This window comes from Schistocerca nitens, chromosome 3, assembly GCF_023898315.1.
Source record: "Schistocerca nitens isolate TAMUIC-IGC-003100 chromosome 3, iqSchNite1.1, whole genome shotgun sequence".
Lineage (NCBI taxonomy): Eukaryota > Metazoa > Arthropoda > Insecta > Orthoptera > Acrididae > Schistocerca > Schistocerca nitens.
This window is the reverse complement of record NC_064616.1, coordinates 291,959,216-291,974,294: the sequence shown is the minus strand read 5'-3', so window position 1 is coordinate 291,974,294 and position 15,079 is coordinate 291,959,216. Positions and strand designations below refer to the sequence as shown.

General features: G+C 41.2%; 1 protein-coding gene across 1 annotated transcript in view; it reads left to right on the top strand.

Annotated features, from left to right (window-relative positions):
• The window catches only part of LOC126249193 (uncharacterized), a 231,976-nt gene that overhangs the window by 146,475 nt on the left and 70,422 nt on the right, over positions 1–15,079 (top strand). The window contains exon 7 of the mRNA XM_049950847.1: positions 13,236–13,449. Within this exon, the coding sequence (XP_049806804.1) occupies positions 13,236–13,449 (214 nt within the window). The remainder of the gene's footprint in view (positions 1–13,235; positions 13,450–15,079) is intronic.

Here is a 15,079-nt window from a genome sequence, read left to right as displayed (position 1 = left end):
TTTTATTTTTATTTTTTAAGTCTGTATTTACTTTTAAATATAAGTGACAATACAGCTTTCCAGAAAAATGCAATGATGAGGTGAACTTTTGATTAAATTACAGAACTGTGTGATGATATCTTTCTTGACCACACTTCTGAACATGTGAGAATATTATATGTAGTTTATGCATTTATGAATTATTATTAATCATTCAGACCATTGACCCATGATTTTTTTAATGCATTTATTTGAAAATAGCTGTGTTAGCTTTTTGATTACTGCTTTAGCTGCATTTGCAGTTTGTTGAACCCTTCGGAAACTCACATACCATTGATTAAGTATGATTTGCATGAACTGGGGGTCACAAGTTGGAGAATTGTTAATGCCCTCTACTACCATTGTCACAAACTCTGGATATGCTTCTTTTACCATAACAGTATGATGGTGGACTACTGTGTCACAGATATTTACATCTACAGACATACTCTGCAAGCCACCATATGGTGCATGGCAAAGGGTACCTTGTATCACTGCTAGTCATTGGAGTTTGTGTTCTACTTGCATACGGACTGAGGGAAAAACAACTGTTTCTATGCCTCTATATGAGCAATAATTCCTTTCACCTAGTCTTCATGGTCCTTATCAGGGCATATAGGACCCGGCACAACCGGGAGATCCGGGAATTTTTTCATCTGAGAGAAAACCGGGAATTTTTTAGAATTCCGGGAATTTTTCATTGCTTTAGTTTTCAGTTAATTTTTTGTAATTTTGACTGGTAAGAACCGATACTCTAACAAAGGATATTACTGTACCCCGCCACTGCAGAATAATACTGCAACAACATTACATGAACGAGAGTTTAAAACTTAAATTGCAAAGGAAATGCGCCATATATATAAAAAAAAAAAAAAAAAAAAAAAAACACAGAGCTCATACAAGTGTCTGCCTACAGCAAAATGTGTGAAGGACTATGTAATGCTTCGTAACACAAAATTACCTCCGATGTGCGAGACGTCACAACTGTTTACATTAGATCCATTTAAGCAGTAACGGGCGGGCTCATGCGCATGGGCAGTTGAGTCGCGTATGAGTACTACCTTCTGCCCCTTCTGGCTACAGAAATGTCGCTGCTGGCTGTGTAAACAGCAAACCGTGGTATATGAACCGGGCGGAAATTTCGAGGGGGGCGGGGGCAAACTCATATTCTTAAGGAAGAAAACCTTGTCTCAAAGCGCCTAGCATCGAGCGCACGTTGGTCTATCGATTGTTCAAATGATTTTGAAGCGCATCCCTGTTGGTTTTTGAAAATTTTTGAACACATTCTAAGTTTATTTCTGAATGAATCATAAGTTGATTTTTGAATGCGTGCAGAGTGTACGTGATGTCTCTGCCAGGGGAATCTTCGTCGCATCTGGAAATAAACTTTCCAGCAGACAAAAGGGGGCGGGGCTATACGAGTGGAATAAAGCCGAACGGGTGAATGCCAACTGCTGTTTGTTTATGTGTTTGATTGGGTATGCGAATGATCAGCGTTGTTTATACTAGCGAAATCCATAGATTCAGACTACGAGAGTAGCGCGGAAAACATGTTGTACGAACGTCTAACCAGAGAATAATCGCTGGATAACTAAACGAGTCTACTATTGCCCCGGTTTGAAATATCGTAGACCAGTGGCTGATACGCAGAGGAGTCTGAGTGAGTGTCGTAAGTTGTAGTGCGGGGGGGCTAGTCTCCACGTGATCCTTGTTTACATTTAGTTATTTTGCTGTTTGCTCTTCGTTTACTGCTCAGTGATATCTGTGGCTGGTAGCTTTCAAGTGAATTATAATATATTCACGTAATTACGGAAGGCTAAAATGTGTTATTAGTTTCAGATTTTATTTCCACCTTTCTGACAGTCGAGCATTAATCGCCTTGCAGAATAATGAAGTTACTTTTGTCGCTTTGCTTTGATATATTTTTCCGCTGAGACAGTCAATTTATTTGAAACGAAGTGTTTACCACACCATTGGCAAGTTTCAACTGTTCGCTGCATTTCAAATGCACGTATGGCATTGTGCCATAATAAAGAACTCAACATGAGATAATACAGTACTGCTACTCCAAGAAAACTGACATCCCGAACACCACACTCAAGAGCTTAATATCAGGTCGAGGCCTACTTCGTTGGCAATCTGGACATACGGATGTACATGGGCGTACCCAGCGAGCGGCAGGGATGGGGGGTGGAGCTGCCCCCCCCCTTAGAAGATATTCGTATTCGAACTCGTTCGCGCAGATCCGGGAGTAATTTTTTCGTCTTCGGCACGTTACTGTCGGCAAATCCTAGAATATTGTTACTGAATTAAAAAGTTGTATTTTTACACAAGGGCATTCTTATGTTTAAAATGTTTATTGAAAGCAGTTTTTCACTAGTTTACTGTTTTATTTAAAAAGAAGTGCTGTATGCTGTCTAGAGTCGTTGTTTCCTGAGACTAGTATGAACTGTCCCTCCCCTCCCTAGTTCAGATCCTGGGTACGCCCTTGCGAATGTACACTTCAAGGCGAATTATTCATTGCAGTATGGTTCACGAAATTTCGACGCTCTTGGAGTATCCTCTGATGTCTCGTTTCTTTTATGACATAATGTAAGATCTTTTAATGTTTCACACATACGGGCTTCCTACGTCATCGCAGCTGCGCAAATGCAGTGACGCCTCTTATCTGCCGGAACAAATCTATTTCTAACAGATCGCGGGAAAATATTGCGAATTGTTTGAAAAGCGTTATTTTCAAAGTAAATTTCCTTTTACGCAAGATGAACTATGTTCGAGAATGTACGATGAATTTCTTAAATCACTCTTTGATGACAATCCATTTGGAAGAATTTCCAGCCCAGAAGATCTGAGATTAATGACGGCATTAAACATTTTACTGGCACATGTGTGTGATGTATCTTAGTGTAAAACGCGCAAAAAAAATCCACATTATATGTGGAAGCTTAGCTTCTCTTGCGGCTTACCAATTGTAGAGACCAATACCATATCTGAAAGCTTTTCTTTTTTTTTTTTTTCTTTATTGTAATTTGAACACCCCATACAAAGGTGGGCTGGCAGCGGAACAGTGTACTCCGCTCTTCAGCCATAGGCAGTACAATAAAAAAGAAAGGGAGACAGACAAGTAACAGAATGGCGGTTTAAAAAACAGGAGATACAATAGTTAAAAAACATGAAGCCGTTCACACTCGACGAAACAACAAGAAAAACGGCGGCACTGGGCACAAACACTGACGAGGTAGACGACGCACGTGAACGAAGGAGCGTGGACGGCGAAAAACACTGATGCACAGACACGACGGCACAAACACTAAACCGAGGGCGACGATCTCCGGCGCGCGAAAGTTCACGATGCGTGTGCGAGTCCGGGGACCTGCCAAGAGAGGAGGAGGAGGAGGGGGGGGGGGAGGAGGAGGGGGAGTGGGAAAGCGAGAGGGGAGAGCAGGGACGCCACGGGCAAGGGAAAGAGGGGGGGAGAGAGGAAGGGGGAGGGGAAGCCCGGAAGAAGAGGGGTGGAGGGAGGGGACGGGGGAAAAGGAAAGAGAAGAGAAGGGAAGGGAAGAGAAAGGAGGGAGGGTGCCTAAGGGAAAGGACACCAGGAGTGGGGGGGGGGCAGGGTCAAAGTTGATAGGAGGGGTAGATGGAGGGGACGAGGACATCATCAGGGAGGGGGAGCTGGCGGAAGCCACCTTGGGAGAGGGTAAGGAGGGTGGAGAGATGGAGACCGGGTGGGACATGGGAGTACAGGCGCGGCAGCGGGCGGGGGTGGGAGAGGATCGGGGAGACGAGCGGGTGAGGAGGATCGAGTTTACGGGAGGTGTATAGGATTCGTATCCTTTCGAGGAAGAGGAGGAGGTGGGGGAAGGGGATAAGATCATACAGGATCCGCGTGGGGGAGGGGAGACGGATGTGATAGGCAAGGCGGAGAGCATGGCGTTCAAGGATTTGGAGGGATTTATAAAAGGAAGGGGGGGCGGAGATCCAGGCTGGATGGGCGTAGCAGAGGATAGGGCGGATGAGGGACTTATAGGTGTGGAGGATGGTGGATGGGTCCAGACCCCACGTACGGCCGGAAAGGAGCTTGAGGAGACGGAGTCGGGAACGTGCCTTGGCTTGGATTGTCTGGAGATGGGGAGTCCAGGAGAGGCGACGGTCGAGGGTGACGCCAAGGTACTTAAGGGTGGGGGTGAGAGCGATGGGACGGCCATAAACGGTGAGATAGAAATCAAGGAGGCGGAAGGAAGGGGTGGTTTTGCCTACAATGATCGCCTGGGTTTTGGAAGGATGCTTTTCTTTTATTGTAGCAGAACTATTTATATTAACTTTTCCTATTTGTGTGTTCGCGCTACTTAACAATGATGTTGCTATTGGCTGACATCATCACGTGTCCTGTGCTCTGAATATCCGCTGTCATCGGTTGGCGAGATCACGTGACATAAGCTACGACTGGCTTACAAAAGCGCATCACAATTTCGATTTCAGTGCTTCGGAGAGTAACAAGCGGTGTTTGGTGGAATGCGAATTTATACTTTCGTAATATGAAAATTTGCAGCGTATGTGTTGCTGCACCTCAAAGAACTTTCCAAAACTTTTTTAGCTTTGTTTTCTAAAGTGCTGGGAAATCCTAAGCTGCTGTATAGAACCATAACCATTCAAATGATTCATACGTTTTACAGTTCTGAGGGAAAGTATACTGTCACTTAACACGGAAAAAGTGTATTTTCTCCTGGGAGAAAGTGTATATTTAACCGGGAGATCCGGGAATTTTTCCTTGTCCACGTATACACCCTGCTTATGCAAAATGTACATTGATAGCAGCAGAATAATGCTGCTTCTCAAATGTCCTGACTGGTGTTCCATGAAAAGAACATTGTCAACCCTTCAGGGATTCCCATTTGAGTTCACAAAGAATCTCCATATTACTCATATGTTAATCGATGTTCCCAGTTAGAAATCTAGCAGTACGCCTCTGAATTGCTTCGTCTTCCTTTAAATTTACTTCATGGGGAGCCTAAAAACTGAAGCAGTGCTCAAAAATGGGTTCAACTAGTGTTGTATATGTGGTCTCCTTTATGGATAAGATACTTTCCTAAAATTCCCTCAATAAACCATAACTGACCATTCACCTTCCCTACTACCACCCTTGTGTTCTTGTTCCACTTTATAACAGTCTGCAGTGTTATACCTAGACACATAATCGACATGATTATGTCAAGCAGTACACCACACACACTACATCTGAATATTATAGGATTACTTTTCCCACTTACCTCCAATAACTTACTTTTCTACCTTTAGAGCAAGCTGTCACTCATCACACTAAATAGAAATTCTAAGTCTTCCTGTAACCTCTTACAATCACTCAATACTTTCCTGGATCGCTCTTGATTATACCCTTGTCTTTAAATGAACACTCAACATCCAGGATAGTGTACTGAGTTCTATTATTTTAAAAAATCTTCCAGCAACTATGTATCTGGGAACCAATTTGATATTCTTCAAACTTTGTCAACAGTATCAAGTGGGGCACTGTGTTAAAAGCTTTCCAAAAATCTAGGAATAAGGAATCTGACTGTTAACCTTCAGTAATGGTTTGCAGGCTATCATGTGAGAAAAGGCAAATTTGAGTTTTGCACAAACCATTCTTTCTAAATCCATGACGATTTGTGGATGGACAGAAAGTGGGAGTTTTTGATTTTTTTATCTAGAAAATGATATTGGCACAAATCACTCTACTTGACAGTCAAGTTACTCTCACTTTAGCAATATTTTTATTTTATAAGTAGATTTAGTAAAAATAAAACATTCTTGTAAAATATTACCTAAATTAACTATATGAATATGGTGTCTGTTCTGACAGATGTGCCTGATAGAGCAGACACCACACTGTTGTTGATACAGCAGCTGTACATGCCAAATTTCAAAGGAGAGGCTGACTTCAGCCATAATTGGACACTGAAATGATTTGATGGTGAAAGCCGAAAATATGTGCTGGGCCAGGAATTGAAACTTAATGTGAGTGGTTGCTATAACCATCTCAGCCATCCAGATGTGCTTCCCATCTGACCAAAATTCTCAAGCTGTCACATGCTAAAAGCCCCCACTGTCCATTCACCTACTTGCTTCCATTGCGTCCTGTATTCCTGCAAGGGGCTCAAACTCTGTTGTGCATTTGCACTGAAGCTGGGAGGGCAGTGATGCATACAGATGTTCTGCCTTGAGAACTTCAGTGCAGATGCACAACACGTCCAACGGCACAGACATCTCACATATTTACAGTATGTCTGTAGGCACGACTGTCTTGATAACTTCAGTGCGGATGCACAACAGGGTCCAAGCTACTTGTGGGAAGACAGGACTTGCTGCAAGCAAATTGGAGGATGGACAGTGAATGCTTTTAGTGTGTGACAGGTTGAGAATTTGGGTTGGATGGGAAGCATGTCCAGATGGCTGAGGCAGTTAGAGCAGCCACTCACGTTAAACAGGAGGTCTCTGTTTGAATCCCGGTCTGGCACAAATTTTCAACTTCCACCATCAGATTATTTCAAGTCCCAATTGCAGTGGGAGTTGGTCTCTTTTTTATAAATTTGATATTTATGGCTGCTTTATCAACAGCAGACATCACACATACATGGTGATTCAGCTGCCCCTACTGCTGTCATTTTATACAACTTGTAACGTTATATCTGTCCTTCAAAAAACCCCATGTGAGATTTTCATATTCTCTTGCTCATTACACACAAACTACTAGTCCTACAGAACAAATGAACAGTACCCCAACTCTTTTGTGGATACGTGCGTAGTGAGCATGGGACCCCGAGCTAATGTGGCCCTCCTTCCTTTCCGGGCTGTATACATTCCTTTTCCACATCTTTCCCTATCCCCCATCTTCGTCCCATCCCCCCTCCCCCCTCCCATCACCTCTGGCTCTTTCCTTCCCCTTCTCCCCCTCCGGGAGTACGGTTTGTGCCTACGTCCGGAGACGGACGCTCGTAAATGTAACGCATTCTTCGCCTTCTCTGCTTGTATGTCTTTATCCTTCCTTTGTCCTTCTCTTTTCCTTACCCCTTCTCTTTACCCTTTTCTCCGCTGCGGCGTTTGAGACCTCCCCTCTTTCCTTTCCCTTTTTTTGTTTTTCCCTTTCCCTTTCTTCCTCCCTGTGCGTGTCTGAAGGCCGACCCACGCATTTTTGTGCGTAGCCGGTGACGGGGTAACGCATAATTCCCCACCCCCAGGTAGACAGGTAGGACACGTACGTACCCCCTGGTACTGGCCAGGCCCAGGGAGGGGTGATTACCCGAGCTGATACCTTCCGAAAGTGCCGATTGGTCCCTCCGTCCGTTTGTCGGGAGGTGTGAACAATCACCTAAGGCGTATTGTTCTTTTATGGCACGCACATTGGTCGACACTTCCCCATAATAAATTGCGGGACGTGAAAGCTCTTCCTTGTGCTTGGACCTCTTCCTCTCGAACGCGTCGTCGGGAGGAGGTAATTTTAACTAGACTCCGGATAGGGCACTGTCTTTTTAGCCATCGACACCTTTTAAGCGGCGATCCTCCCCCACTCTGTCCCCACTGCTCTCAGCTGTGGACGGTAAGACACCTTTTAATTGAGTGCCCCTATTTTACTCCGTTACACGCCCGTCTACAGCTGTCGCCTGATATATCGTCAATTTTAGCAGATGACATGCGCTTGGCCGTCGCGTTCTCGAGTTTATTAGTGCCAGTGAAATGACGTCAGTCATTTGAAGCTTTTTTTGGGGACAACCAACCCCTTTCTGTAGTGGATTTTTAAGCCTTCCTTCTGCTTTTAGTTTCTCCAATTTTTTGAGTTTTGTTCCCATTGCTGCTGGTTTTCATATTCGGTTTTTACTGTTTCCTAAGTCACGGACCGGACGCTAATGACCATAGCAGTTTTGCGCCCTGAAACAAAAAAAAATGAACAGTATCTTTCTTGTAGTAAATTTGATGTAGTTAAATTTTGTGCTGGGATACGTTTTAACTGTAAGCTACAATTTTCCTTACGAAAAATGCACAAAAGAATCCTCAAATGCACCTCCACCACGATTCTTATCCCTCACCAGTCAGGATTTCTAGTCTGTCAGTCATGGCACTCCTTCCTATCAGTGTACAAAAATTTCCGACTTCACGAAGTATTCCCAATGTTAGACGTTTTTGGTCTCTGTGGATCTGGCTATTACACCACCAGCATAGTTGGCTATTTCATTAACATTATTAATTTAAACATGCCTGTGATTGTAATGGAAGAAAAATGACTTTTGTAAATGTTACACTAAAACTAATTACATTGACAATTTGATCCAAACTTAACTCTTACAGGCACAGTAATTTTGTAGTCAGAAGGCCTGGAAAATACAAAAAGTTATTGTTTGTTTTATGCTATTAAAATTCACAAAATTGTTATTTGAAGTTTACAAAAATGTCAGTTTTTCAATTTGAGTGGTCGGCTAAGCCAGTGGCATAATAAGGCCAGTCAACGAAGACCAAAAAAAGTTGAATGTGGGAAATAATTCGTAGAATGAAAAATTTTTGTATAGTTGCAGGAAGGAGTGAAATGAACAACATACTAAATTTCCTGAGCCCTGACCAATGAGGGCTGAGTGTGGGACTAAGTGTGCATTTGAAGGCCATTCTTGTATGTTTTCGTGAATAACTCAAAACCCATCCCAGTACAAAATTCAGCTACATTACATTTCCTGGAAGAAAGGTCCTGTTCATTTTTTTTCCCTGTATGACTAGTGTAGCAGATGTAAGAATATATAAATCTTGCCCTCGGATTTTGAAGGCCAGGTATAACATTAGGGGTTGCATAAAATAACGGTGGTAGGAGCAAATGAATCACCCCGTATATATAGTACATCTATAGGCGTGACTGCCTTGGCAACTTAAGTGCAGATGCACAACAGGTTCCAAGCCCCTTGTGGGAATACTAGATTCACTGCGAGCAAGTAGTTGAATGGACAATGACTGATTTTAGCCTGTGACAGGTTGAAAATTGGGTCAGATGGAAAGCATGTCCAGATGGCTGAGGTGGTTAAGGCAACTGTTCACATCACACAGAAGATCCAGGTTTGAGTCCCAGTCTAGCACAAATTATTTCAGTGCATGATTGTGGGTGTAGTCAGTTTTTCCTGTGATAGAAATTAATTAATTAGTTAATTAATTAATTGATGAAAAATATTGGACACAAAAATTAAATGTATTATTGTTGTAAATAAATTAGATTGTTAAACTTTCTGAAAAAATTAAAAGTAAAACAAGATTTATATCTTAATGTATATGGAGCTATTGTACACCGATTTTACTATGATATATAATCAAGAGCAAATTTGATTTGCTCTTCATAAATTGTGAATTAGAAATAAAAGGTGGGGGCTGTAATTGGGAGCTGAGAGAATACATTTCAAGAATTATGTTTTATTGTAATTTTACTCCATATTTTCTTGCTTGATGGATTACATCACTGAAGTCAAATTTAGTAGCTGTGTCATGTTCTATCAGCAAGGTAGTTAAATTTGACAGCCTGTTATTGCTCATATTCAACTTTAAGTAGTTTATCACCTTTAGTCTGCTGCATTTACAAAAAGCTGCAATCACTGGTATAGACACAAAAATCCTCAAAGCTATTTGATGTTTGGATAAGCACCTCTTAAACCATAACTTGAAGAAGAAGGAAAAAACTATCCAAATGGGAAGCCACATCAGTGAGCAACACAGATAGTCAAACACATTAATGCAGCATTTCAGGGATCTGGGATGGTGAACTTGTCCTGGATTTAATCTGTCTTGTCGATTAATGACGAGGAGTGGTGAGCCTGATAGCCTGGATGTGGTTTTTAGGTGCTTCCTCACATCCAGCTAGGTAAATACCAGGATGTTACCCATGTCCCTTCATCATAACAAACTACACAAGCATATGTAAAATGTTTTCACATTTGAACATGAGATTTACTTTAGATGCAAACAGTCATGATGCACAAATTTTGTCCTGGAGCGAGTGGTGATCTCAGAAACACACCAACTTTCCCTTACACTGTCAAAACCCATATAATAATGCTGACCCAATAGAGAAATAGATAGTAAAAGGCGAGGAAAAAGAAGAGATGGAGATCACTATCTCTGCTGCATTTGGTGACAAAAGGAACTGCACCTTTTTTTTTTACATATGAGTGTGTGTTCATTTAAGGTGTGGCAATGTGCAGATCCAATTTTGTAGACCCCATCCATCCAAGCAGATGACACATCAACTGGCACACACCACATTTCCACATTTGAGACCATGCATACCATCAAACAGTAGTAGATCTCTCTTTGACAAGCGTGGGTTTTTCCCCAAAAAGCCATGTAGCATCAGGCAATCTTCTCGATAGCACTTTCTGTAGTGTTGCCTAGCAACACACATGATGGGACTTGCTCTCCCAAGTTGTGTTAGTGATTGTAGAAATAAGTTTGTTTTTTGATATCAGACATTTAATGGCTTGCTGGGTGATTAGTTTTTGTTCAAGCCAGAAGACGATGGGTGGATAAGTTGGTTTGGTAATACATAGCAACATAGCAGTGAACAGCATTTGCCAATGGAGAGCTAATGGTAGCCAAACAAAGGGCTCTAGGTGATTTCATGCAAGCAAGAAAAATGCTCACCTTGGACTAAAGATTATGTGCACAGAGTAGCTGATTATCAGAACTGAACCGATGGTACAAACTGCATTCTAAACCTTATATCAGTTGGCAAAGAGGTGACACGGTAACATACATATGCGCTGCTATACTAACTAGGCTCTTCCATGAATGCACTGGACAATGATGGTATTAGAAATTTACATACTAGGAATACTGTCCATTGTACAATATTATTTATGAACAATTTTTATGCTTTAAGGTCAATCAACTATATTGATCATGAAAACAAGAGATCAGTTAACATAGGCATTGCAAGAAACCATTATCTGACATGTGTGGTATGGAGATTTATTATTTTTTGTTTTAATGTGACACTTATCTGTTCCACGCCAGTGTTGAATTCAGAACTAATGGGATTTTCATGTTATGTGTAGTTCCCTACGTGGTGTCAAACATTTTCTTATTCAGGATTTTATGCATGTTATTAATATCAGTGTCAAAATGACCACAGTAACTTGACAATGAGATTATTTCTTTCAATGTAATAAATGATTTTTGTGATACGTAGGAAGTTATTGACATATGAGCTGAGACACCTGCCCCATCAATTCCTATATAACATTTATTTGGAGCAAATTAGTTAGTTGAATGAACAACAGTTCCCATGTTGGTGACTCCAGTGGAACCCAATGGCTGTGTTACACACATTACTCGACCAGTATGTGCAGCTTGTGGAAAATGGCACTCCTGCTGTTCACATACTGCCTTCTCCCACTCAGTCAGTTTATCCTGTGATCCACCTGCCGCCCTTCAATTCTCGGACCCCTGGCTGTGATTTCCCTCCGTGGAAGTAATTTTTGTAGGCTCTTCAGTGGCTAGCAACACTACACAGTTTTCTCTGATGGTCACACAGTTGGATCCTCTGATTGCTGTGGAAGTGCACGACATCATCATTCCTCTATGAAAACTGGGCAAATTCAATGTGCTCAGAGACTGACTGATAGGCCGGTTCATCTCATCAGAGATACATCACATATGAGTATTATTTTCAACAGAGGAATGTATTGATAAGCAGCCCTCACAGCTCTTGCAACAACTTAACACTCTGGATGAACCCATGATAATGCCAAATAACCTGCTGCTCACAAATTGGCTCATGTGCCTGCCTGTTGTTGTCCATACGGCAGTGGCCACACATGCCTACTTGAACATCAGTGTGGTGGCCATAATTGCTAACAGGGTGTTTGACTCACTTGATGCACACGTCTTGATCTCCACAAGAAAATGCTGCAGCCCCCTCTGTAAAGCTGTCCCCACATGCACCTGGAATCAGTTTCTTTCCCCAAAGCCACTCCAACAATTCTGTGCAAATCGCAGAGCTCATTAACTGCTTGATCATGGAGATGAACAAACTCACCATTGCCTGGTGAATGTACACCAGTGTAATCCCACACCATGCCTGAAACTACACAGTAATGTCCTTGAATGGCATGCACCCATCTGGCGTGATGTGCAAACTCCCTCTTCCCCTGCTCACAGCCACCAGCATATCTGCCCACACAGGCACAACTTCCACCCTCCAACTAGTAGCAACCAGGGTAACCCACGTGCAAGCAGCTAGGGCTGGTAACACAAGAACTTCGTCAACAATGCCACCAGCTGCTAGGCACCCTGCATGTGGCACCCAAACTGTAGCCCACTCTTCTTGATACCCTACCTCCTTGAAAATGGCTCAGACCTCTCTGTCTATCCCTGCCAGCTATTGCCCAAGGCTGGCCACTATCCATTCTCTCTCCTTCTCCTCACTGCAGAAAACTTCTCACCACTTGCCACTCATTGTTCCCACACCCGTTGTACGGACCTCAGACTCAGCAGAGATTTCACAAGGACCTTTACCATGGCCAATGTATAAAGACAGCAAACAGCCATCACTTCTAGAAATGTATGAGAATAAGAATTTTGTGGACTTTATACTCCAAATTGTGTGTGTGTGTGTGTGTGTGTGTGTGTGTGTGTGTGTGTGTGTGTGTGTGTGTGTGTGTGTGTGTGTGTGTGAGTGAGTGAGTGGGCAAGTGCCTCTGTACGGAGTCAACCATTTCCAGCAATGTATCAGATGTTGGACCACCAACACATAAAAAGTTATGATAAACTTTTTTATGTTCAGCCTCAATTCTCTCAACAAGTTTTGATGAGTTATCTTTGATTCTCCTTGGATCAATTTTTATCCACCTCTTTTCTGCTTGCAGTAAAGGTGGTCAATTATCAGAGCAGCATCTTTATTGTCCAGCATTCTGAAGCACAATATTATTGTGATGTATTATTGACTGTCTGGGGTGCTTTAAGCAGTTTAGAATTGAACAGAAAAATACATTAAAAGAAATATCACAGAAACATCTTTCACGCTATTTCCACTTTATTTTGTTATTACTTTCAATATTTTATTCTTTCATATGGGATATTCTTTTGATATTTGTAATCAAATGACTGATTACACATATAAAAGTGATTTATTTATTCAAAAATGCTTGATCTAAAACTATTGTACTCATTGTAACATTTTTTGGCAATTTTTGCAGAGAAGTGTATGAGAAATCGATTGCCTACAGTAGTAGCTGTACTAGTGAGATTTCAACACCCATGACTGAAAATTCTTATTCAGATGTTGCATCTTCTTTGGAAGAGCACAGTAAAGAGCCCACTACTGAAAACATTGGTAGCAAAGTAGATTTGCTGCAATATGCTCTTAAGGAATGGAAAGGAAGCACAAAGAAAGCAGAGACAATCCGGAAGGTATAACCATAGTTTTTAAATAATTTGTTGATATCAGTTAAACATGATATTTTCCAAAAAAATTATCAGAGAAAATGTCAAATCTACATTTGCAGAAAACTTTTTGTATATTTACATCAGAGTTTTTTGTTGGTAAACTGAGAAATGGAAAATATGTTTTCAAATTTTGAATTGTGGTTGGAATTTCTTTTATAGTAACAGTGACAAATAATTTACCAATGAATCACATAGCTCAGGAATGATAAATATGTTCATCATAAATTAAACAATGACTGTGAATCCAAAAGAAACCCAAAATTCAGGTAAACTCAGTGACATGTCAATGTTCTATGTATGTGAGAGTAGCTGATCATAAAATAACTAAACAATAAATATCCATCTGGACAATATTTGTTTTATTCTATTACATTTAAAATGCATTTTTGTAGTTTTAACTGAAACTTTTTGTCAAAGAGTTGAGTGCTTACATTAATATCAACTGTTCACAAATATATACAGTGACAAAGACAAGATTTCGACTGAGAAAATTGTTAAAATTGCAGAACAGGTAGTCAGTACTTACCTTCAGAAGTTTGCAATTCATAATACTGCCTATAGAAGTGCTAGAACTAGAAAATAGCAAAGAAACTTTGAGAATTTTTTTTTTTCTGCCAGGAGGGTAGAAGGGTTGGTTGGGGAACTTTGGAAAGATGGGGCATACACGTAGGCCCTGGATTAAGAGGGATACACCTATTGTCAGTCAACCTAAGGTCTGAGTGAATTGCCCCACCCTCTCCCCCTTTCCAGCCATCTCCAACCAATACCTCTTTCACTCACAAAGGAAAAGCATATAGTACTGAAAGATAGGGTTACTATTTTCTACTGTTTCTTTATAATTAATAACTAAAAATCAGGCAGAAAAAAGAAAAAAAGAAAAAAGAAATCCTAAGGTCTCCTCAGATGAAATGCCAAATTATTTTACAAAGTGTTCCTGTGAAAAGCGTTATTTTTCATATATTCAGGCAATTCTGATGCACCAGGGAAGAGCTAGGTCAAGAGTGGTGTTAAGGTAGGTTAGATTTGCGGGTGATGGGATTTCAAAGAATAGATCTGATAGGTATATTAGTGGTAGGGATAGGGAAAGGTTTATCTAGGTATGTCCAACTATAGTGGCTGATAGGGGCAGCATCCTTAAATCGTGTCACATGTGACCTATGTAATGACAGCTCCAAACATTCTTGTGCATTCTCATGGCCATATGTTAGGGTGTATTTTGTGCATGTAAGGCATCTGGGAAACCTGTTGATACTTTTCTCTACATCTTTCTTTCCCTGTAGAAAATTGAGTGTTTGGCATTTGAGATCTCTAAATGATACACTTCTGCTCTCCTTGTTTCATTTTAACTTTGTAAATGTGGTCTGCAAATTCCTCATATGCTTCACCATGCCTTATCAAGATGTTATTTAGCAACTGCATTTCTGCCTAGTTTTTTCTTTTACTCGTGTAGTCCACATTTCAGCTCTGTGAAGATTCCCATGTGTCTCAGCTTCTCATAACAAATTGTGAATAGACACAGACCATTTAATTATGCTACACTCTACCATTATTCCTTTGAACAATTACTCGAGGACACAGCAGCCTTAAAAATATC